This window comes from Gouania willdenowi, chromosome 19 (genome assembly GCF_900634775.1).
Source record: "Gouania willdenowi chromosome 19, fGouWil2.1, whole genome shotgun sequence".
Classification (NCBI taxonomy): Eukaryota; Metazoa; Chordata; class Actinopteri; order Blenniiformes; family Gobiesocidae; genus Gouania; species Gouania willdenowi.
In genome coordinates this window covers 21,433,213-21,458,829 of record NC_041062.1, presented here as the reverse complement: position 1 = coordinate 21,458,829, position 25,617 = coordinate 21,433,213, and the positions used below count along the sequence as shown (strand labels likewise).

At 38.3% G+C, this 25,617-nt stretch overlaps 1 protein-coding gene across 2 annotated transcripts in view; it reads right to left on the bottom strand.

Moving 5' to 3' along the window:
• Window positions 1-25,617, bottom strand: part of mtr (5-methyltetrahydrofolate-homocysteine methyltransferase) — a 60,870-nt gene that overhangs the window by 30,665 nt on the left and 4,588 nt on the right. The window contains exons 2-16 of one of the 2 annotated variants that reach the window (XM_028475702.1): window positions 25,348-25,559; window positions 25,187-25,276; window positions 15,096-15,165; window positions 14,924-15,016; window positions 14,481-14,587; window positions 14,348-14,407; window positions 13,082-13,176; window positions 12,884-12,984; window positions 12,540-12,601; window positions 10,041-10,108; window positions 8,072-8,151; window positions 7,723-7,835; window positions 7,491-7,631; window positions 5,477-5,662; window positions 3,572-3,751 (exon numbers count right to left, since the gene is read on the bottom strand). In XM_028475702.1, coding sequence (XP_028331503.1) covers window positions 3,572-3,751; window positions 5,477-5,662; window positions 7,491-7,631; window positions 7,723-7,835; window positions 8,072-8,151; window positions 10,041-10,108; window positions 12,540-12,601; window positions 12,884-12,984; window positions 13,082-13,176; window positions 14,348-14,407; window positions 14,481-14,587; window positions 14,924-15,016; window positions 15,096-15,165; window positions 25,187-25,276; window positions 25,348-25,559 — 1,658 coding nt within the window. Of the gene's footprint in view, window positions 1-3,571; window positions 3,752-5,476; window positions 5,663-7,490; window positions 7,632-7,722; window positions 7,836-8,071; window positions 8,152-9,733; window positions 9,789-10,040; window positions 10,109-12,539; window positions 12,602-12,883; window positions 12,985-13,081; window positions 13,177-14,347; window positions 14,408-14,480; window positions 14,588-14,923; window positions 15,017-15,095; window positions 15,166-25,186; window positions 25,277-25,347; window positions 25,560-25,617 lie in introns of those variants that run through there. The other variant, XM_028475703.1, reaches the window with a different exon arrangement.

Sequence of the window (25,617 nt, the reverse complement as noted above, 5' to 3'; positions counted from 1 at the left end):
CATCACTCCGCATCCAGACTATAAAATTAGTTTACCTTGAATAAGCTTCTCTTGGTTTACACATGATTCATCCCCTCTGTTCTCTCTCTCCCTCTGACACCAGTGTGTGTGTGGTGCGGACCTCCTTAGTCAAGGAGGTCCACGAGGACACAAAGAGGAAGCGATCCGTTCCTCCTCAGTGTTTGTGCCTCTTAAAGCAGAATTAAGTAACTTTTTCACCTTAATAAATACTTCTCGTAGTCCCTGTGTTTATGGGGTGATTGGGGGTCATTCATCTCTCCCTGCTGTATCTGGCTAGAAAACAGCACTTGCAACTTTCCCTGCCTACGACCTGATGGCAAGACGTACTGCTTTAAGGCAGCCCAAACTAATGCTAGATTATGGACACACAGTTGTCTACAAATTAACTTTTCGCAAACTTATATAATGGCAGAGTCAGCATTAAAAAGGTAGAGAAGACCTTTGTCCAAGGAACTGAGCAACTCCATGCAGTGACAGCTCAGCAGAAACACACACACAGTCGTCGTAGTGTGTGTGAGCGCAACCCAGCGCTCCATCAGGCAGCACACACACAAATATCCATCCATCCATTTTCAGAGCTACTTTGTCAGCACACAAACACATCACACACATTTCCACACTCCCTTCCGTATTACTCCCACATCATTCATTTATTTTACTTGTCTCTTTTCCTCATATTGTTCACACATTTCAGTGATCGGTTGCTATCATCTTGGGAGACCAAAGGTGTGCATGTAACTGGGTGGGGCAGGCAGCGGGAGGTGCAGGGACATAACCAAAATGGACCTTTAGGGGGTGTTCTAATTGCAAGTTACTTATGTTCTGTTTTAAACTGTTGCTTCTCCACCTCGGTCTGCCTTATTCCTGTCTCTAACGCTGCGATGGAGACTTCTTGGACGTCCGTCATTACACTTTTAAAACCAAGGGTACCTGAAAGTGTCTGACTTCAGTCGAGCAGCCAATAGTAATGCAAAAAACAGCTCATGGAGCACACGTGCTTGTAGAAAGATCTCTGATTGGCTGAAATCCAGATACTAGGATTTATAAATGTCTTTTACAGAGCCAGGAGAAAGAGATCAGATTCACTGACCACTCAAAACACTTTTAATAAAATAAGCTCAAAGATGATTATGGATTTTTGACCAAATGATGCCCCAAAAAAATTACACATTGTAGCTTTAAATGCCAACCTGTTACAGTTCTATGGCTTACACATACATAGTAAACAATTATTCAAATATGTTTCATATCAACCACCACCTGTCAGTTCTCTAAAGGATCAGTTTACCATTAAAAAAAGATCTCTGGGTATACGCCCACACCAAAAATATTGATTTCAATATTTTTGATTGATTAAGAAGCCTAACACGGTAACCAGGAGATGAAAAACAAATTGGATGATAGATAATATTTCTTAGTGTATCTTACAGCTGATTTAGGACAAACCAACACACATCATAAGAGATGCTAACAGAAAGCACAAGAGGAAAGACAAGTTCTATAATTTTATTTATTTCAGGCTCAGCAATTGTGAGGGGAGTGGTGGTTCCTAGTGGTTAAGAACGCTGGGCTTGTAATCGGAGGGTTGCCGGTTCAAGCCTCACCTGGGCCATCACTGTGGGATGTTGAGCAAGTCCCTTAACCCCAAACTGCTCCCCAGGTGCCGCAAAATGGCTGCCCACTGCATCCTCGGGGATGGGTTAAATGCAGAGGACAAATTCCATTAATGTAATAACATTACATGGCCAATTAAAGGCGAAAGCCCCGATTTAATCTTTAATTGGAATTTGTGACTGTAATTGATTGAAAGTAATAATTGTATTTGTAATTGTGTAAATGCATAACATTGCATAACAATGAAGACGTAATTGTAGTTGAAAAATGAAATTGACCCCAACTCTGGCACACAGGTACACATGTGCATGCACGCATGGTACAAAAGTTGAGATCAGTTGGAGAAGGAATCATGTACAATCATGTACATTTCTGTTTTCAGAAGAAGTATTTCATCTTTGTTTCGTGCAACCTTTAGGCTATGTTTTCAAAGAAAGTTGTTTATCTCAGGAACTGTCTAATGTCGTCAACAAAAGAAAATGAATTTAAGTAAAAAAAGCTTTGTATCAAGAAAATAAGTCTTAATTCTAGCCCAAAAAGAAAATCTAATTTATCAATCTTATTTTAAGAAAATGCCACTATATCTTTCTAGATTAGATATACCAGATAATTATAAGATAAAATGAACCAGAAACGGGATATAAAATGAATTTACAATAAGATTATTTGTCTTATTTAATAGTAAAATGAATTCTATGATTTCTTAATCTAAGACTGCCATGAAACAATAACAAGATTACAAATTAATTTAGCACATGCTTTTATACAAAGCAATGGCAACACATGCAGTCAGGCTTCAGGGACTTGCTCAACATCCCACAGTGATGGACCAGGTTGGATTTGAACTGATTACATGCTTCCTTAAACTTGTTGGTAAAAGTTTCTCAGATGTGGACGTGTTCCAAACTTTCATGTTGGCATCAGCAATAGCAGTGGAAAGTTAAAACAATATTAAATGAGAGCATTTGTGAGACAACATTGTTGTTCTTCCTGATAGCAGACTTCAGGAAGAACCCAGCCCCCCTCACCCTGGGAGACTCTACAGTGAGCTCTGTAGAGTACTTCTGCTTCCTGGGGACCATCATCACCCAGGACCTCAAGTGGGAGCTGAACATCAGCTCCCTCATCAAAAAAGCTCAGCAGAGGATGTACTTCCTGCGGCAGCTGAAGAAGTTCAGTCTGCCAACAAAGATGATGGTGAACTTCTCCAGCTCCATCATCCAGTCCATCCTCTGCTCCTCCATCACCATCTGGTACGCTGCAGCTACGGCCAAGGACAAGGCCAGACTGCAGCGTATCATCCACTCAGCAGAGAAGGTCATCGGCTGCAATCTGCCCTCCCTCCAGGACCTGCACGCGTGCAGGAAAGATTGTGGCCGACCCCTCCCACCCCGGTCATAAACTGTTTCAATCTCTCCCTTCTGGAAGGAGGTTTCGGTCCATCAGGACCAGAACCTCCAGACACAAAAACAGCTTCTTTCCCTCTGCCACATGAACACACCCCAAGTCACCCACTGAGCCCCCCCCACCACCCGATCACCACCTCCATGATGACATTATCTGCTGCACTGTGTGTGTATATATATATATATATATATCCTATATTCTCTATCTATCCTTTATTTATCCCTCATCCTTTATATTTATCATTATTATATTATTGCTGGGTTGTTTCGTTTTTCTTTGTTTCGTGCACCAACTATCAAGACAAATTCCTTGCACTGTCCTAAAAACTATACTTGGCCAATAAAACATTTCTGATTCTGATTGTTCTTTTTGAAGAAAATGTGTCTTATTTTAACTAATTGCATGCTCATGAATAACCCCATATTAAGATGTCATTTCAAAATCACAACTGTGATTTCATTGCTTGTTCTGTCCCGTGTGTGTGTGTGTGTGTGTGTGTGTGTGTGTGTGTGTGTGTTACTTTGATTACCTTAATAAGCTTGGTAGCTCTGATGAAATTAAGAGCAAAGTCATTGTGCTCCTCCATTCCCGTGCCGATAGTAAGGATGTTGGGATCAAAGATTATGTCGTTGGGATCAAATCCCACTTTGCTGACAAGCAGTTTGTAAGCCCGAGTACAGATTTCGACTTTACGCTGTGTATCTGTGGCCTGGGAAAGAACAACACACTCATCTGTACACACTCACACATCCTTCACAACCTCACAAAGTGACGCAATCTAGAGCAATTATTAGAAACCAATCAAAGCGTTAAATGTTGAAGGACTTTGCCCTAAAAACTCAATTCAATGAGGAAACAAAATCCTAATTCATTCTTGTACAAATTGCTCTTTGCACACCGTGTAGTGATGTGATGTGGGCAAGGCAGGGGGGTATGAAAATGCATTTTAAACATTTTAAACTGTTTGTATTGGAATGAAAAGGGCCCTGTGTGAAAATAAGCTGGTTGTTAATCACAGTTTTGCATTAACACCATTATTTATGCAGCATCAGAGCCCTACCTACCACCCCCTTTAAAACAGTGCAAATGGTACGACCCACATGTGCTGCTGCTGCGCTATGGATGGAGAGGGAGATACACAGCAGCATGTTTTCCTCAAGAAAGAAAAATCAGGCCAAAAACGCAAAGAAAGAAAGGAGAGGGAGAGAATGTGAAATCAGGGAAATCTGCTGCTTACTCAATTTTTCCAGGCGATATATTATTTTGTTTTAAATACACTACGTGCACTGTTGCAGATTTAAAACCTGGAACATTCCTTTTGCAAGTCAAATCTTAATTGGAAAAACAATTATTAAAATATATATATATATATATATATATATATATATATATATATATATATTTTTAAGACAAAATTTTGCTGCCACCAAGTCTTAAGTAGGTGGCCAGAGTGTCCCCATGATTCTAATCATTATAAATGTACCTTTTATTAACCTTTGTACACGTTTTCTTTGTGTGTGTTAGTTATACCCCCCCCCCACAAAAAAATTAATAAATAAAATTTAAAAAATACCAGCTGCCCCTAAATTGTAGCAAAAATATGTCACAAACAATATTCAATAAACCACTAAAATATAGTAGAACAGATTTATAAAATACAAGCAATGGATATTGGAGTCATTAGGTTATTGCAGTTTTTTCAACATTGAGTCAGGACCCCATGTGGGGTCACCTGGAATTAAAAGGGGGTCGCCTTTAATGTTATTACACATTACTCACAGTAAATATCAAATAACTGTATCCTATACTTAAACTTTTTCAAATATAAATCTAGTTCAAATAAAATGCAGTACAAAATTTCAGAGGTGGCACACTTGTCACTTTGTGCACTAACCCTGGCTACTCTGTATTTATAACACTTTAATAAACATAATCAAAAACTAAATCTAGAAAAAAAAAAATGTCTCGGGGTCGCTGGACATTTGTGATATTAAAATGGGGTCACAACACGAGAAAGGTTGGGAACTTCTGTGTTAATGTGAAAAAAAAAACAATGCTTACATAATAATGCAAGAATACTAGTACAGTTTCCAGGTGGAAAAAAAGTGTAAATTAATTACAGTAGGGGCCCAATAAGATGGTTTGTACCCAGGGCCCAAAATGTGGTGCTACGTCCCTGCTTGTGACGTTGTGAGGTTTTCCTTGCCGCCATGATGAATTCATGTTGGGTGTGGGATACATATGTATGTGTATATACGTATATATGCATATGTGTGTATCCACAAAATGAAGAGTCCGTCCCTAAGACTGCTCTACTGTAAAGTGCCTTGAGATACCATTGGTTATGATTTGGCGCTATACAAATAAAGATTGATTGATTGATTGATTGATTGATTGTGAGTGTGTGTGTCCGGCTGTGTATGCGTCTTCTCACCTGTCCCTCTTCATCAAAGGCCATGACCACCACAGCGGCGCCATAGCGCTTCACAGTGGCAGCTCTGTCCAGGAACTCCTGCTCTCCTTCCTTCAGGCTGATGCTGTTGACGATGCACTTCCCCTGACAGCATTTCAGACCAGCCTCGATCACTGAAAAGTTAGAGGAATCGATACACAGCGGAACCTGGTGGAGAAAAACACTATTTAGGGAAACTCTTCATTTTCATTCAATAATAATAATAATAATTCAGAAAAAGTATTATTTATTTATCATTATTAGAAAAACACTATTTAAGGAAGGTTTTTATTGTCATTTAGCAGGTTAACCATAATATCTATAAGGTTATGACTAATAATTGGTCTTCATTATTCCAGAAGGGATTACACTCTCTTAACTACAGCATAACCGTATTTTCCGGACTATAAAGTGTACAGCTGTATTTGCCGCATTTGAATAATTTAGCAATTTTCCAAGAAAAATCCAAACAAAGGCAGCATCGTCACATAGGTCGCTCTCTATTGGCTGATGAGGGTGCCCTTCAGATGACTCAGCCAATCAGAACAGGCAAGTAGGCGGGCTGAGATTTCCGTATACTCAGCTTCAACTGATTACAGCTGCAACTAACAATTATTTTTGTGGTCCACTAATATATCCATTATTTTTTCGATTAGTCGACTAGACACCTGCTTAAATCCTTCCACCAGTGAATGTGTGACATAAAAAATGTATTTGTAGTGTAGTTGTTATTTAACACATAAAATATCATCACAAACTTAAGTACAAAGCAGTAATAGTAGTAAACAAAATAGTGTAAAGAAGTGACTTTAAATAATTGTAGCTAACCTGCAGGTTGTGGAGGTAATGAGGTTTAAACCAATCACAGAATTTATTTTCCTAAATCAAGTCCATAAAATAAAATAACATCTTGTTTGAAAGAATCCTTACAAGTTAAGAAATTTCTAATTAAAGGCAGGCTAGATAATTTTCAAAAGCTAGCATGATTTTGAATGAAGCATTCTCCGAGGGCTCTGCCTTTAGACCAGGTTGATTAAAAAAAATAAAAAAAAAAAAAGACAGTTTTTACAGGTTTACAGCTGCTACAGATGACAAGATTTCCTTCGCTCCTTTTTCAGAGCGCACAACATCTTAATTTCTGTCAGGACATAAAGAAACTTTCAACCAAAAACTTAAAAAGTATACCTGGAGAAAATTACCAACCCTAGCTTTAATGTTATCCAAATCACATGTCTGCATATCAGTCCATTTACAGCTTTTTACGGTCACTTTTTACTGGAAACAGACTAATACGTGACTTCCTCCGTCTGTTCTTCTTACCGTGAACTACCACAGAGCGATCACATCGAGTCCGGATTTTGAGACTAAACCTTTTATTTGGCAACTTTATGCTGTTCATTGTTTCTTTCTATTACAAACTGGCTGACTTTTACTTTATCCAGGTTGTTCTGATCTCTGCTCTTTCTCCGTCTGTCAGTTTCCTTACGTACGCTTCTTCATCAGCCTCAGAGTCCAGAGCACCTATCGCTCCTGAACAAGCCTAATGCAGTGATTTAACAACGTTATGTTGTTTATTGTAAAGCGACTTTGAGTAGCCAGAAAAGTGCTATACAAAACTGATGTATAATAATAATATTGTTTAATAATATTGTTTCTTTCTATTACAAACTGGTTGACTTTTACTTTATCCAGGCAGCTGCAGAGCTGTCTCCCTCTCTTTTTCTGTCTGTGACAACTTGAAAGCTGCATCCTATGCATTTATCCGTGTCTGATGACTAATCACAATGATTCAGTGGGATCGTGCTCGATTTAATGTAAACAGTTTCATTAGTCCACCCCGTCAAATGTGACGGAGCTAAATTTTTTGGCAACATGAAACTTGTAAAACCGGAAAAAATCCACAAATTAGCCGCGTCATTGTTTAAGCCACAGGGTTCAAAGCATAGGAAAAGAGTAGCAGCTTATAGTCCACAAATGACCGTATATTGTGTCTTACTCGTCCAATGTCTGGCTCTGAAGCAATGAGGTTGCAAAATCGGGCCATGGCGACTGGTCCTTGCAGCATCCCATCATCCATGTTAATATCTAGAACCTGAGCTCCCATCTCCACTTGGGCTTTAGCAATGCTCAGCGCCTCCTGCATAATGAACAGAAAACCAAACACATATGATGAATTAAAATCAGGTTTTTTCCCCCCTTAAAGCAATTAAAAACATTAAAACTGTCACCTCGTAATTTCCGGCCATGATTAGTTTAGCAAACTTGCGTGAACCAGCCACATTACAACGCTCGCCAATATTTACAAAGTTGGTGTATGGACCAATCCTGAATGGCTCCAAACCTAAAGGGTGACAAGGGCTATATGTGAACATACAATGTGACATCGTCCATGTCAAACAGTATGTCCATGTCACTCCAAATTCAGATCAAAATTATAATTGTGATTTTCCAACAGTGAATATTCAATCAAGTGAAATACTGTGAATGCAAAAAAAGAGCATCCAGGATTGTCTGGATGATGGAAGCAGAGGTCATGTGATGTCATCTTATAAATATCTATACCCAGAGGTTTCTGACCTGAGAGCAGTAAGTAGTCCTGGTAAACATCTGCAGGGGGAACTCTTGGCCGACAGTGTTTGACTGCTTCTGATATGGCCCTGTGTGGGGAAAAAAGATCAACAGTTGTAATGCATTCAAATAACATTGAAAACAACAGTGAAACATAAATTGAAAACATTGGATTATGAATAAAACCAATACAATTTTTAAAAATTGAAAAAAATAAAAAATAAATATAAAATAATAAAAAGAAACAATTAAAGTTTATATGGATGAAGGACAAGGTCGGCTACATTAAACGCTGGATCAATTAATAATCCATATATTATGAATTGACATATATAATCCAATGTACTTTATCATTATTAGTTTAATTTTTATTTTCAAAATAATGTGACTGATGATTGTTTTGCAAAGTAGATTGGTATTGTGACTTACTTCAGTTGTTTTACTATATAATAATGCATTTAGTGAGGAACGTAAGTAATACACACGTAATATACACATGCCAAATGCATTAGCGCAATATTGTAATGCACTGTACGTAAACTGAACAAAGGGGTAGTAGGTTCACACGTGTTTACAGTATGTTTTTCTATTCAAACTGGTATTTGTAAAGTATAAATCTTTTGTTTTTCATTTATTTTTATGACATTAGCTATAGCAGTGGCATCATAGGAGACATGATGGGGCAAAAAGGTGAAACACTTCAAACAACACAGCAGTTTATCTGGAAGTGTAAAATAAATTGGTAGCTTCTTTTTTATAAAAGTGTCTTTAAATAATGTCAACAAAATAAATGACAGCAAAAAGAAAAGACCATGAAAGTAAAACTAAACTAGAATATTTGCATTTCCTGAAGAAAATGCAAGAGGATGCAGATGCTAGCCCATGTCTTTGCATTACCATTAGCATAGCATTAGCTTAGCATTACCTAGAACTAGCTATCTTTAGCATTATCCTAACATTAACAGTAATCTAGCATTAGGTACTAACCTAGCATTAGCCTAATGTTAACAGTAATCTGGCATTAGTACTAACCTTGCATTAACATTCACTTAACAATAGCATTAACCTAGCATTAGCATTCGCCTAGCTATAACGTTAACCTAGAATTAGCATTAACCTAACAATAGCATTATCCTAGCATTAGCATTCACCTAGCTATAAAATTAACCTAACCTTGCATTAGCATTAAACTAGCAATAACAATAACCAAGAAATAGCATTAACCTAGCATTATCTAAGGATTAACCTAGCATTAGCCTTTGCTATAACATTAACCTAACCTAGCATTAGCAGTAACCTAGCAATAGCATTAACTTAGCGATAGCATTAACCTAGCACTAGCATTAACACTAACTTAGCATTAGCATTAACACTAACTTAGCATTAGACAAGCAATAACGTTAACCTAGCATTAGCTAAGGATTAACCTAGCAATAGCATTAACTTAGCATTAACACTAACTTAGCATTAGCCAATAATTAACATTAACCTACCATTAGCTAAGGATTAACCTTGCAATAGCATTAACCTAGCAATAGCATTAACACTAATTTAGCATGAGCCAATAATTAGCATTAACCTGGCATTAGCTAAGGATTAACCTTGCAATAGCTAAACATTAGCAATAAGGTTGAAAAAGGTTGAACATGTTAAAGGTTGAATGGTTTTTACCGGTAACTTGTTTGCAAAGATTTTAAGGTCAAACTGGAGCAGCTCCACTCAGCTTCACCAGCTGTCCACTCTAACAATGGGATTAGGTCTGAAAAGTCAATGCAGTTTCACAAAAAATGTAATAACTCAAAAAGTGTAAAAGTTACAAATTATAAAAGTACAAGCATAAATATTGGCATCCTGCATCTTCACTAAAAATAAATCATATGCAATAACAAAAGATAATGATGTCAAGTAAAAATAAAATAGAGGGTACCAAAAATGACTAGTTGGCCTTTCATTGGCATCTACAACACATGATAATGACCTGATATGTTGTGGAGTGGTCCCACAGCAGCCCCCCACAATATTCAGCAGTCCATCAGCAGCAAACTCCTGCAGGCATATGATATGACATCATAAGCTGGCAACAGTCCCAACAAATACATCTCAGACTACTTCAGTGCAGCTTTTCCCCCATGAACTATTTACACTGGGTCACATGCTGTTGGAAAGTTATCATGTAAAAGTCAAGAAATGTAAATAAATTCAAGTCAACACTCAAAGGCTTTACTCTGCTCTACTAAGATAATATATAAATGTCTATGGGTCTGATTTATTAACAGTTTGCATGCCTAATAATTAGAACTAATGTCATTGTGTGTGCAATTTAAATAAGCTAAGACAGAATTGTTATAGCGTGCTAAATATTGGGAGGAGGATCAATTTAGCACATGCCATTTATTTTCTATTATTCAGTAGTTCTATTATTCAACACATTCAAAAGGTTGATGCTAAATGTCCAAAGGTCTGTAATGTAATTCTCTATTGTGATGGGTTTATAACATTGTTCTTGTGGTCTTGTATCAGGTCATTTTTCATAGCGTAGTTAACTTACTATCATTTGCATCAAAGAAAAGTGTTTATTAAGTGTGACAAAACACAAAAGAAGTCCATCAACCAAATGGTCAAGTGCACCATTGGGTGAGTCACAGCTAAATTCAGCTTCGCTGTACAGTGGGCAGGTACAGAGGATAGCTAGCTCATTTTAAGTGACCAATCCCAACTCTTGCACTTTAAGCTTCAAGTTCAATTTCCAAAAATGTATTATTTATTTATTCAGTTTATTTCCGACATGGTTACATTCACTTTTTTTTTTTTACATTTTTTTTTTGTACATGCCGAAACAGACTCAAAAGACTTTGTTCCTGCTGCTGTTAGCACATTTTTGCACATAAGTCATTTATTTGCTCTTACTTTTTTCCTGAATTTTTATCTTTGTCTTTTTTAAATATTTGAATCCTCTATTTGTGGAACCAAAGGTATTCTAATCAATGTATGGCTTCCTTGTTACATTCTTGTGTTTTGTGTCACCTCACCTTACTACAAACGGGTACAAATAAAGTAACTGAAGGTTAACCCTTAAGTTTTAAAGCCATATATTGACCAGCATTTAGATTTTTGGCCATAACCTGAAAACCATCATGGCCTCGAATTTGCATTTCATATTTTTATAGCCAGAGATTGAGCAGTAGCTATGAAGGAATTCCATAAGAGGTTGGTTTCTTATGAAAACTAAAACATCATCTGCAAACAGTGCTATCTTAAGAAGATACGTCACACTTTTTTTAATTGGGTTGTTAATTTCTCTTACATTGTAACTAATGAATCTCAAATAAGTCATATTTGTTGCATATACCCTCAGTTTATCTTTTTCCATGCACGAAAGACAGTACAAAAATAAAATGTTTGTAAACTATTTAGTAAAGAACATATGATCAATAGAACATAAAAAAGTTGGCTTCCATTCTCCCAATTAGTCACCCTATTTAAACCTTGCCAATGTCTAACCCTTGATGATGTGGGTTATATACAAAGGTAGTAAAGGTCAGAGAGAGTGTGCGCCACTCATATTGAAATCAGATAAACTTCAACCAGAACGTGTAACTCTCAGATTTGCATAGATTTTGTATGTTCTTCTTTTTAGGTTGCAACACTTTGTAAACTTTGGTTCAAACAAATGGATAGAAGATCAGTTTGCCTTTGAAACAGACCAGTCCTTACTTTAGAATTACATCTATGATTGTTGTGGGGATGCTGCTGTCTTTGGGTACACAGTGAGCTGTTTTAATCTAAAGGTTTACGCCTGCTGGCAGTTTGAGTACCTTTGGGAGCATGTCTTTTACAAACCCAACCATATCTGTTCCTTTACTCTAATATGGACTCTGATATATTCGGTTATCATTCCATCTCAGTTTGTCTTGGAAACATGGATATATTATATCAATATCCTTTATTTACTTCTTTCACTATTCTGTATTTTACTCTTCGGAGCTGTGTTGTTGAGTTGTTACTCCATCAGTTACGTCACTGGAAACCCCCGTTATGATGCAAATCCTTAATAGCAGGCCAACACCTTGTGTGCACACTACATTTAGCATTATTTATTTGGGATATTAGTAACATCACATTGTAAGGACCATTACAAACATGGATTGTATGTGAATGACCCAAGTATCCATGAACGCTAGCCTCAATTTGGCAATGGTGCACATAAGGAAGGTTGTTTTTAATTTTATTCCAATGATTCCCAGATTCTTGTAAAAAAAATAACATACAGGAGCCTTTCCAAGGTCTTCAAGGGCCCACAGGCGACTCAGGAGAATATTTCTTAAAGTTGAGAATAAGCACGAAAGAATAATGAGGTGGTCATCTGGGATTCTTTAATAATCAATCTCATTTCCCAGTAAGTCCCACAACGGTAGTCAACATATTAGCTTTAGAGAAGTTGAGTCAATAATAAAAAATAAAATAAATATAACTTCACCTTTAGGCTGGAGGCCATTACTTGGGGTGTTTCATCATATCCTCCAAATGTGTTCGGAAGGCCTTGCAGGAAAGAAAAGTGGAAACCCAAACCCAATAAGACCAGACAGTGCATGCTTTTAACATTTAACTTAACAAGAATGTACAGTAATTATAGATGAGCATGTAACGAACAGCTAGAACTATACAAAAGCTTTGATTCAATCCTTAAAATGCTGTATTTATACGTATTTACAGGCCATACATACATACATATATACATTATTGCTCTAAAGATATGTAATAAATCTAAAGGAATGCATTATATTTTGCAAAAATACTTTCAGGAATAAATATAGCCATTACCTGCATTGGGATAACAAATTACTAAAGCTGTAGTGCTTTTCCCGATGGCTTCAATAAACGGCCTCATCTCAGCGGCCCCCAAAGCACAGTTTAGACCAATACTGCAATGGAGGAGGAGAGAGCGCTTTCACTGGAGGACCACTGGCCATTGGTCACTGCGAAAAGCTGATGTGTAAGCAAGGATGTATAAAATCTCACCTCAATGGTTTAGCATGGGATACACTAATTACAAAGGCTTCTGCTGTCTGACCAGACAAAGTTCGTCCACTTCGATCAACGATAGTGCCGGAAATCTGTGAGACAGCAATGCAACTGTTAAAGGTCCAGTATTATGCTATTTTTCACCCATCTCCAATTGTTCTAAGAACCCTAACAACATAGTATTTGAGGTTTATTTTTCCGGAGTTTTAGCTCTCTGAAAAGTCACTTTCATGAACGCTCCTAAAAACAGGCCATTTTTGGGACTTCATGCATACAGTATGCATGAGTCTATGCAAACGTGTCTGTAGACGCCGACACCCATTGACCCATTAACCCTCGTAGAGGGAAACAACCAACATTTTAAAGCCTCCAGCGCAATTTGGACTCTACCCAGGAATGATACACATATTCGGACTCGGGGGATCAGACCTTTCCGCTGATACCTTGTTTGGTCTGATCCGAGCACTTATGGATAATCAATGGGAGAGATATCCAGGCGCCGCCAGCCAGGACTCTACCCAGGGACGAGACACCCTGCTCGGCCAAAAGGTCACCAGAGATGCCCATGGTCCCATTGATGGGACTTAGCAACGAGCACCCTCATTGCTAAGTCTAGCTAGAGTCCTTCAGCAGGTGCAATTCGGACTCTAGCCAAAAACCGATCACATATTCGGACTCGGGGAAATAAAACCTGTATGCTGATACCACTTTTTGACCAGAGAGGACTTTTTTTTGGCACATAAATTGTGCATTTCAACTCTACCAGGCACAATTTGGACTCTGCCTGGGAATGATGAACATATTCGAACTCAGGTGGATCAGACCTTTCCGCTTATACCTTGTTCGGCCCGATCTGAACACTTTTGGAAAATCAATGGGAGAGACTTCCAGGCTTAGCCAGCCTGGACTCTATCCAGGGAACGAGTTTGACAGGGAGAAGCTCACATTCTTATATGGTAGGAGGAGTGAGGATTGTCAGGAGGAGGAGCTTACCCCTTATGAGTCATAAGGTGGCAAAAATCCAACTCGCCCGTTTGGAGCTCACTTTTTACAAAATGTGGAATAGCAACATAAACAAAGATAAAACAGAACTTATTCCAACTTCCTCCGAATGAGGCTAAAGGAATGTATGTCACTGTAGCAAAAACATTATAAAGTAAATTTTTCACAAGATTGCCCCTTTAAGAAAAATAATTAGCTCTACTTTACACATTCAAGCCCCTATTCCTTATTTTATAGCTTTAATGAAATGCACAAACTCACAAAAACAGGTCTTCTTTCATATGTGTGTTCAAACAGCAGCTCAATGGCAAACAAGGCAGCCTGTAAAGATAGAGAACTGAAGTCATCAAATTATTCATCATCATCATCATCGTTTAATGTCAACAGAAGCTACCTTGGCATTGGCAGTGTCAAATATGGTTTCAACCAGGACAATGTCTGCTCCTCCGTCCAATAAACCTCGAACCTGCTCCGTGTATGCCTCTACCAGCTCATCAAAGGCTTTAAAAGGGCAAACACACATTTCTCCATGACTTAAGAGGACAATCAAATGTATTTTTTTGTCAAACAAAAAGCCTAACAGAAGACCATACCAGAATATCAGATTTGAACCTCTCAAAGGGTGATAATAATTTAGGTTTTGTGCTTTTTTTCTTTTTAAAAAGACACATGGATAACTTTAAGCCCATGGTGAACTAGAAGTTGTTGTGTGAATGAAGTATTAATAAATGAAGAGGCTTTGCAGATTTTTAAACAGTAAAAATCAAACTATTGCTGCTAAAAGCATGGTGAATGTTCTTTCTTTTCCAGAATATAGAAGGTGGTGAGGGCACTAACTGATGTTCCTGAAGTCCGGTCTTTCCACTGAAGGTGATACGGACAGGGTTTTATTTGTAGGACCCACTGCTCCAGCCACGTAGCGTTTACAGCCTGATAACAGACACGTATTAGAAAAACTCAGGACTAAAGTTTGAAGCATCTGCCAGTCGATTGGAAGTGTTTGCCACACCGCTTTGTTTGGCCACATCATCTGCAGCTCTTCTCGCAAGTTCTGCTGCAGCCTTGTTGAGGCGGTAGGCCTGAAAAACAAATACAGAAGATTTTAAAGGGGGTTGCCTTTCATATGGCAAAGCTGTAATCTAGTAAAAACAAATAAACTAACTGAAGAAAAACATCTCAGTTTGGCTAAAAGGTGAATTACAGCACAGGTGAAAACTCAAGTTAACATTTATCAGCAATAAACTGTAAAAATCCCAGCCAACGGTATCAAATAATTCAGAACACCTGGACAGATTCCAGTAAGTAAACATGAAAAACTGCATGATGGCAGTGATGAGTTTATCTTTTGAACCACAGATGAAGTGCAAACAGATACAGACCATAATCTCATTGGTCTTGTACCCTTTAAAGGTCCAGTATTATACTATTTTTCACCCATCTCCATTTGTCTAAGAACCCCGACAACATAGTATTTGAAGTTTATTTTCCCAAATTCAACTGTTTTCCAGAGTTTAGACCTCTGAAAAGTGACTTTCTGAGCATTTCTAAAAACGGGCTGTTTTGGGGCCTACTTATGCATATTCATTACAGTAAAACACATGGCTATTTAAGCGGCTATTGTGAGTGTGTGTGTGCGGCAGCAGCAGCAGCGGAGTTAGTGAGTCAGCTGCTGCTCACCGGAGCTGCTACGTCGCTTTCTTCTCCTCCTCTCCACTACTTATTACAGGAATAGTCCATTTAAGGTGACATTCCACTGTTTTGTCCAACCGCTGCATCGCATTGTGTCACAAACACAAAATAGATCAAGTCAAAGGCGATATAACGGGTAATAAAAATTGAACTGCTCCGTGTGCTACAACGTGGCTGCCCACTGCTCCTCAGGGAAGGGTTAAATGCAGAGAACACATTTTGTGTATGTAGCTTTACATATCTGACAATAAAGTACAACGTATATCTCTCTATAAAAGCAAGGAATCGCTGTCTGTCTGTCTGTGTGTGTGTGTGTGTGTTCCTCAGAAATCTCTGCGAATCAGGCTCAAATTGACCTGAGACTTTCAACATGGCTGCTGCTTGGTTCAAGGGTGTGCAATGTCGGATTTACATACTGCTGCGCTTGATACGTTTTTGTATTCAATTAAGCATCTTTAAATGTTTATTTTCACTGAAACATCGGGACAAATTTGTTTAAGTGTTGCAAATAGAATTTGATTAAAGAAGCTGCCCATTGTGATCAAATATTTTTGTTGATTACAAAATTGTTAAATTGTTTACATTTTTAGTGCGTTATTTTTCTGTAATTAATTAATCGCAATGAATGCGTTTAAGTCCCAGAAATAGTATAAATGTGTTTTAGTTTAAAAAAAAAAAAAAAAAAGGTATTTAGTGGCTAGTAAACATTAGCTACCTTTTTGTCACTGCTAGTTTTCCTTATAATCTTACCTTTTATTTAGTCAAACCGTGAAAGTTTAGTATTTAAAAGTGATCAAACCAGCAGCCCATTGGCTTCTTCAGTACCTTTGAAGCAGCTCAGTTTCAGAACGGTTGGTGACCCCTGCTTGAAATCATTATTGCTGTGCCTGTTTGGCTTAAAATGAGTCGAGTCATCCAGTTTGTTGTCAATGCAGAGCTTAAAAGCTATTGGTTCACAGCCTCAGGGCTTTACACTGCCTCACACTGGGGACAACATGGCTTTGTTGGGTTGTTTGAACCCATTAGATCTTAGCAGTATGAACGTTCACCAGAACCATACAAGCTGGGCTGGTTGTAGTGCTTGATGATGTTTAGGGAACTTTCTGACTGTTCTTGTAATCATATTAATCTTAATTTCAGACAAATGGGGAACCGTATCACAATAATAAATATAAAAATAAAAAAACGCCATAGTAAACAATATAGTACAGATCCATCTACAATGCTCAGTGTCTAACATACAGGTAAGTTCGCTATAGTTTTAAAGTCTGGAAGAACATCTGACAGAACTGTATGGAGGGTTAGCTAACACTGCGAATATGTCCTATATCACGTTATCTTATCTAATAGATAACAAGGCTTGCACTGGATCTTCTTGAAACTTTTAACAGCAACATCCTCTGTTTTCTGCATTGGAATGTTTTTGTGCTCCTAATTTCTTGAATCTAGAGTCATCATGATGTCTGTGTGTGTGTGTGTGTGTTAAATCCTGGGTCTGGGTAGAGGAACGACTGTGGTCAGTATAACACAACAATAACATTTATGGCCTTAGGGTTAAAGTTTAAAAGGCTTAGGTGTTTTTCTTCAGAGTTCCTAACATGTATGTTTTTTTTTTCCAGTTTCTTTAATAGGCTCCTCCTGAGTGGATCTAAGGTGGGCTTCATTACCTATTAGCATCCCTCACTATTTAGACGTGTGTTTGGACAGAGAATGGTTGCTAATTCATTGTCTTCTGTTTTCCCTACAAGTCAGTCATTAAGTCTTGTTCCTGGGGGGTATTTCATCAAAGCCTTCTTAGTAGAGCTAGGCCTACAGTTTAAACCTGGTTTACCTAAGCCGTCCGTGACCTTGCTGGCTTTTCCCATTCCATCAAACTCTTCTCAGCTTGGAGCTGCCCAGCTGAGCCAATCAGCTGACAGTGTTCAGCTTAAAGAGTAACTAAACCCCTGCTTTCTGCTCACCTGCCACTAGGGGGAAATTCAAAAACTGCCTTGATTATGGGCGTTACTGCTGACACAGTAAGACACGCCCACTCACAGCGCACAGTAACATCTGTAATCAAATATTACAATCACACACACTATCCCCACGTGAAGCTGCACCCCCCCCCCCCCCCCCCCAACACACACACACACAATCATAGAAAACAACTGAAGCATGTGATCATACACTGATCATGTGAGTTTTTTTTAACACCTGTCAGCATTTAATAAAATAGATGCTGTAACTCACAAACAAATGATATGTCATTTATGAGACTTTTGAGTGTTTGTTGAAATTGTAGTCATTGCCTTCACTATGCCTTGTGACTGTCCCTGAACAGCCTCTGCCTCTCTGTATTCAGAGCTTTCTCATTGTTAATCGCTGATCAATGAATGAACACATTTATACCGTGCTGTAAACGGAGGCGATGGATACACATGTATCCTTATATAGACATATTAGAACTGATGGTTTAAACACATGGAGACTGTGATCATCTAATTAAAAATACGGTACACATTAAACATGTAATATGACAATGATTCTATCGTCATTTGTATCGAAAAATCACATTTAAACATTTACCATGATATTCTGTTTAATTTCCTTTTAAAATATTGTATTAAAGCGGTGTTTAAAAAGAAAAAGTATAACAGAAGTCTAAAAGACTCCTTTTTCCATTTGTAGATATTTGTGGAGTGTTTTAAAGCACCACAAAATGACTTCTTTATTAATGAAGACGTGGTTTCATGAGAGTGCAGCTTAAGCCAAGCCTGGTAACTAAGGTGTTTTCCCGTTCCAGTAAACCTGGACTTAACCCTGAGCTGGGTTAGATGGAATACCCCTCTGGTCAGTCAATCAGTTTGTTTTGATTAATCTTTGTTTTCTAATTTGCTTGTTGGTTTTCTGATTCCTTAAACTAATACTTTTATTTTGAATTCCCTCGTTCGTCATCCTCTTTCTTTCTGCATCTGGGTCCAACACCTCATCCACAACCGTAGCCATAGGAGAGATGTGTACTGTGTATGTGTGAGCGTTAGTGCATGTGTGTGTGTGACATGCTGAATCAACCACACCTGTCAATACTAATAATAAATATATAGACTTATCAAAATGACAGGTCTATATCTACTGGATCCGAGGACTAATCACAGCATTATTATAATGAGCAGCAATACATGATGGTGTTTTAATTTAACTAGGAATCGTTTTATCTAATGTTGCTTTTTAATAAAAGCAATGGATGCTGAAAAGTGTAAAAACATGGTTAACCCTCTTGTTTTATTTCATTTAAGAATTAACAACAATTTGATTGTTACTATAGCAAGTGAGAGCATTGAAGTCACGCTGTCACTTTAGCAGTTGTTTTTTTCCTCTCTCTTAAACACATTGTATTACACACGTGTGTCATATGACATTAAATTCTTAAGGCTTATTGTTATTGATTTCCTTTGAGTTGTAGTTGCTCAAATGTCTGTTTTTTGGTGTAATGTGATTATAAAATTCTCCTGTGAAATATGTGACCTGTTGACCTGCACAACTCAAAGAACCGGAATCGAGAAGAACAGGAATCGAAATTGTGAATCGGAATAATCCAAACAATGCCCAACCTTACTCTTCATAGGACATTATTAATTATTAATATTGTCTTTCAGAGATATAAAATAAAAATTGTATTTTTTCACTTAATCTTTTCTCTTCTTGTTATGTCATAGATTATCGTATTATGAATTCTGACCAATATATCGATAATTGCAGTATTGTCATATTGTGAGATAATCGTTATCGTGAGCTTTGTATCGCATAGTATCGTGAGGCACCCAGAGGTTCCCACCGCTGGTGGTGATGTGTGATTGAATGACAGAACCAATCTTTCCCTCTGAAAACGAGAGCTGCCATGATGGACAGTTGAGACAGTCTGAGTTAGAGACAGCTGAACTTTTTTTTTTTGGAGTGAGAACGTCTTATGCTTATGCTGAGGAGCAGCAGTCATAGAAGGTCAGAGAAGTCAGGCTGATATGGTTTGAACATGTGCAGAGGAGACAGAGTGACAGAAGCTGTCGGATTGAAGGAAACAAAGCTGCAGGAATTTAGCAAAGGACCAGATAAAGATAGTGTTTGCATTAGGGATGTAACAATTAATCGTAAGGCAGTTAAAAATCGATTCATAGGTATCACGGTTGATATCGATTTTCTGAAAATTGAATCGCAGTACTTTTTTTAACCACAAGTGTAGGCGGCGGGCGGAGTCTGCTAATACTTTCTTTCTGTCCGCCTTCTACTCTTAAATATGTTAATAAATGATTCATTACCCCTTTAGCACCGAAAGAATATCTGTAATATTACTTGAATATCTGTAAAAGTCACATTTTTCTATTAGCTCTGTCTGCTAGCATAGCTTCTCTTCTTCACTGCTAGAATATCTGCATGCCAACCGACCACTGTGCTACCAGCCCCCTCTGCTGGTCCAAACAAATATGATGTAAATCAGTGCAATCACGGGTTTTTTTTTTTTTTTAAAGTCCAATTGTTAAGGCACAAAATACATTTTCAGTTGCACTTTTAAAAAGAAAAATACCTATTATGCAGTTTTGCATTGTTTATTATAGAACCAGAATTTAAATTAATAGGCTTCATTTTCATTTGTATTATTTCTTTATTTATTTCATTCAAGATTTATTTTTAGTTAAATTGCATTGTTTTGAATAGTTTATCAAGGAATTCTTTTGACAATGAAAAATAAAAGGAAAATAGTACTGTATTTTCTAGTTTTTTTTCCCAAAAAAAAAATTTGTCTACATTCTCATTTTGTAAAATAAATCGTGAGAGAATCGTATCGTGAACCCAGTATTGTGAATCGAATCGTATCGGGAGTTGAGTAAATCGTTACATCCCTAGTTTGCATTGATGAGGGAACTTAACTCTATTATTTCATCCTCCAAACCATCGACCTGCCTTTCAGATCCGATCCCAACTAAGCTGTTTAAAGAAGTTGTTCCCCTAGTCTGCCCATCTTTGTTGGAGACAATAAATATATCCCTATCAATAGGCTACGTGCCACAGTCCTTTAAAGTAGCTGTAATCAAACCCCTTCTCAAAAAACCTACTCTTGATTCCAGCACTTTAGCAAACTACAGGCCTATATCTAATCTTCCTTTTATTTCAAAGATTCTTGAGAAAGTTGTGGCAGCTCAGCTCTGTGAATTTCTTCAAAACAACAGCCTGTTCGAGGACTTCCAGTCAGGCTTTAGAGCTCAACACAGCACAGAGACTGCTTTAGTTAAAGTAAATAATGATCTACTCTGGGCTTCAGATGAAGGACGACTCTCAGTGCTGGTTTTATTAGATCTTAGTGCAGCTTTTGACACTATAGATCACTATATTCTACTAGAGAGATTAGAGAAATTACTTGGAATCACAGGGACTGCCCTAAACTGGTTTAAGTCCTACCTATCTGATAGGTACCAGTTTGTACACGTGAATAATAAGTCTTCTGTGTACACTAAAGTAAGCTACGGGGTTCCTCAGGGCTCTGTGCTAGGTCCAATCCTCTTCTGTATCTATATGATCCCCCTTGGTAATGTTATGAGAAAATACTCTGTTAACTTCCACTGCTATGCTGATGATACCCAACTGTATGTATCAATGAAGCCAGGTGAGACAAATCAGCTATCTAAACTTGAGGCCTGTCTAAAGGACATTAGGGCCTGGATGGACCAAAATTTTCTTCTTCTCAACTCAGACAAGACTGAGGTCATTGTACTGGGTCCGCGACACCTTAGAGAAACCTATGCTAGCCTAACTGCCCTAGATGGCATTACTCTGGCACAAAGCACAACTGTTAGAAACCTTGGGGTTCTATTTGATCAGGACTTATCCTTCAACTCTCACATAAAACAAACTTCAAGAACTGCCTTCTTTCATCTCCGTAACATTGCTAAAATCAGATCTATCCTGTCTCAGGGCGACGCCGAAAAACTAGTCCATGCTTTTGTTACCTCTAGACTGGATTATTGTAATTCTCTTTTAGCAGGCTGCCCGAGCAAGTCGCTTAAGACACTTCAGCTGGTTCAAAATGCTGCAGCACGTGTACTGACTAAAACTAGGAGAAGAGATCACATTACTCCTGTATTAGCCTCTCTGCATTGGCTTCCCATAAAATATAGAATAGAATTCAAGATTCTTCTTCTCACTTATAAAGCCCTAAATGGACAGGCACCAGTCTATCTCAAGGAGCTTGTAGTGCCAAATATTCCCCCAGAACACTACGCTCTCAAAATGCTGGACTACTCGTTGTTCCATTTGTCTCTAAAAGTAGTATAGGAGGAAGAGCTTTCAGTTATCAGGCCCCACTTCTCTGGAACCATCTACCAACCACGGTTCGGGGGGCAGACACCCTCTCTACCTTTAAGGTTAGGCTCAAAACATTCCTCTTTGATAAAGCTTTTAGTTAGGAACCAGCTCATAGCTCATAATTAAGATGCAATAGGCATAGACTGCCGGGGGGGGTCTGGCATGCTCGGTTGGAGAGAGGTTGGAGAGGGCGTTAAGAGAGAGGTCATTTAGGTTAGAGAGGGACCGGAGAGGGTCACATTCCTCTCTCAAACACTCCCTCTATGTCTGCTTCTTCCCTTGTGTGTTTGCTCCTGTACTCCTTCTGGCTTTTGTCTTGCAGGTCCGTGGGATCCTCAGTGTGGAGTTACAGAGACTCAGCGGCTCTGTCTCCACCCTTTTCTCTGCACACACCCAACACAGCATAACGTGGATGGCTGTTCATCATAGGAATGGGATCCACACAAGGTTCCTGCTGCTTAACAGAAGGTTTTCCTTGCCGCCATGATGAATTCATGTTGGGTGTGGGATACATATGTATGTGTATTTACGTATATATGCATATGTGTGTATCCATAAAATGAAGAGTCCGTCCTTGAGACTGCTCTACTGTAAAGTGCCTTGAGATACCATTGGTTATGATTTGGCGCTATACAAATAAAGATTGATTGATTGATTGATTGATGACGTAAGTGGCTTGTTTTTGAAAGTTTACGCCACTGTTCATTTAGGACTGAGAGCAATGAATAATGATTGAGACAAAATATTTTAATTAAATGTAACAGCAAGCAGTGGCGGTTCTGGGGAAGGGCCAGCAGGGACCAGGGATCCAGTCGGACCGTTTAGAACGCCACTCTGTCGGAAGATCGCTGCATGGGAGAAAGAAAATCCTAGTTTGGAAAACTGTTAAGAAGTAAAACAACACCTGCTTGAAAAGTTATCAGGATCTATAATCCAGGTGACTTAAAGTGGCAGTATTATGAAAAAAATCACTTTCTAATGGTTTTGCTACAGTGATTTACATTCCTTTAGCCTCATTCAGAGGGACAAAGTCAAGAGTTTCCTATCTCCCTTGTTATTCCATATTTTGTAAAAAAAATCAGCTTCAAACGTCACATCGCGGAGACTCCTCCTACCCTATAAGAATGTGAGCCCCTCCCTCTCAAACTACCTCCCAGGTAAAACGAACACTGCAGTTCTATATAGATACTTTATTGTCATATGTGTATAGCTACATACACAAAATGTGTTCTCTGCATTTAACCCCTCCCTTAGAGCAGTGGGCAGTTAGGGTTAATATAAAGGACTGATCAACATCCCACAGTGATGGACCAGAAATATAAGAAACACTGAGCCTATGATAACAAGCCTGCTCCCTTAACCACTAGTCCCTTTATACACTGATAATATATCTATGTTCAGTATATAGATAATCTAGTATATAGATAATCTGAAGTGCAGTGTGATTGCTCACAATTAGTTCCATTTTTAGTAGTCGTTATATCACCTTGTAACACCTTTGACATGATCTGACGTGTTTGTGCATATGCATGAAGGCCCCAAATCAGCCTGTTTTTAGAAGCGTCATGAGAGTAACTTTTCAGAGGGCTAAAACTCCGGAAAACACGCGCTACAACAATCTAAGACTATTATCAATGAGACGTCAAACATGGTAGGGTCACTGTCCAGCAACATCTTAGTAGATAATTAAGTCCTCTCCTAAAATGGGTGAAAACTGGATGAACCGTTAGAGAGAGAGTGAGTGTGTGGTTCCTGCTGCAGCAGCACATCTATAAATAACTGCATAATTGAACAGAGACCCTCCGTGCTGCACTTTTCTGTTAAATCTTTCAGCTGAGGTCCAAGATGGAGAAAACAGTGAGATCACAGAAGCTGGTGAGGATTTCCTCTCCGCATGTAGAATATGTGTGAAGTCCAAACGATCCAAAGAAGAATTATAAATATTCATTTTCTTATTTGTACCTTTTCTTCTCATCTTCTCATTCTTTTAAACTAAATCATTTTCTTATTCGGGAATGTCTATAGTTACGTGGGACAGGGCCTTAAAAGGGCGGTGGGCCATTAGGATTGGTTTGGATCAGCTGGAGAAGCTGTGTAATTGCCAGAGAAAGCAACCTCAGAAACAGAACCATCCAGCTGACACGGGAGTGAATTGTGTGAGAGAAGAGCAGAGACGCCATCGGTATGTTAATCGCTGTTAATGTTCGTTATGGAGGAAATACTAGGACAAAGGCACAAGTTTGACAGGCATGTAAATACAAGATGGTATGGCCTGATCAGGTAAACGCCATCTCTTGTTGTCAATTTGATTAGAGACATGTTAAGTTTAGAGAAGGGAACTATTTGGTTTAATAACTCATTAAAATCATTAAAATGAAGTCTTTAGTTGAATTGAATAATTCTAAATAACGATTAATTATTAACTTAAATAACTATTAGCAGTACAAAACGTTTTTAATATTGACCTTTTTTAAACAAACTGCGACACAGTGACGTCATGAACTGGTGAACCAAATGCACACACTCGGGGTATGTGGAAGTCGTTGACAAAGTTTGAGGTTGAACAGACACCACATCGGGGAGATACACACACACTCACACACACACGCAGAAGTTTCTTGCTTTTATAAATAGATGAATACATATTTAATTGGAAATACAATTTTTTTTTTAGGTAAAAATACATTTAAAACTAAGGATTTATAACTATTTATAATAACTATTTATAAATTGAGTCCATTTTAGGTTTGATTTACAGAATATTGTGTATGGGTTTATTGTGCAAGTATCATTTGAGCGGATACTGTTTAAAAGGGATCAAGTTAACTAAAACTAAAAGTACTGGTAAATTTAGTTTCTTCATTTTAAACGCATATATAAAATCCCAGCATGAGAAAATAGTTTGAATATCATTTTCTGTCAAACAAGCATTGACTTGTTCTCAGCATCCTCTGTCTTCCTCTCTGGCCTATTAAGTTGGGCAGTGGTGAAAAAAACCCAAACAGACTTGACAATGTGGTCAGCTCAGAATCTAGTGATTTAGGCCTGCAGCGGTCAAGTAGATAGAGAGAGTACCATGTGTTCCAGTCCGTAGTCTGCCTGGGCGATGGATGTACTGCTGAATGTGTTGGTCTCTATGATGTCAGCACCAGCCAGCAGGTAGTCCTGTTCACATTAAAGAGAGGTTACAAACTACGCTTCCACTGATGGACCCACTCCCTCACTGGATGAGATACCTTGTGAATTTTGTAAACAATATCTGGTTGTGTGATACTGAGGAGATCATTGTTTCCTTTGAGCGGCAGCTGATGCTCTTTAAATTCTTCTCCTCTGAAGTGTTCTTCATCCAGCTTCCACTGCTGGATCATAGTTCCCATTCCTCCATCCATGACCATGATCCTTTTCTTCAGCACGGCCTGCAGCTCTGACTCCACTAGACTGGAACCACCTGAACAGAAAGCAGAATTACTGCAGAAATACAGTTTTCATATCATTTATAACATGTT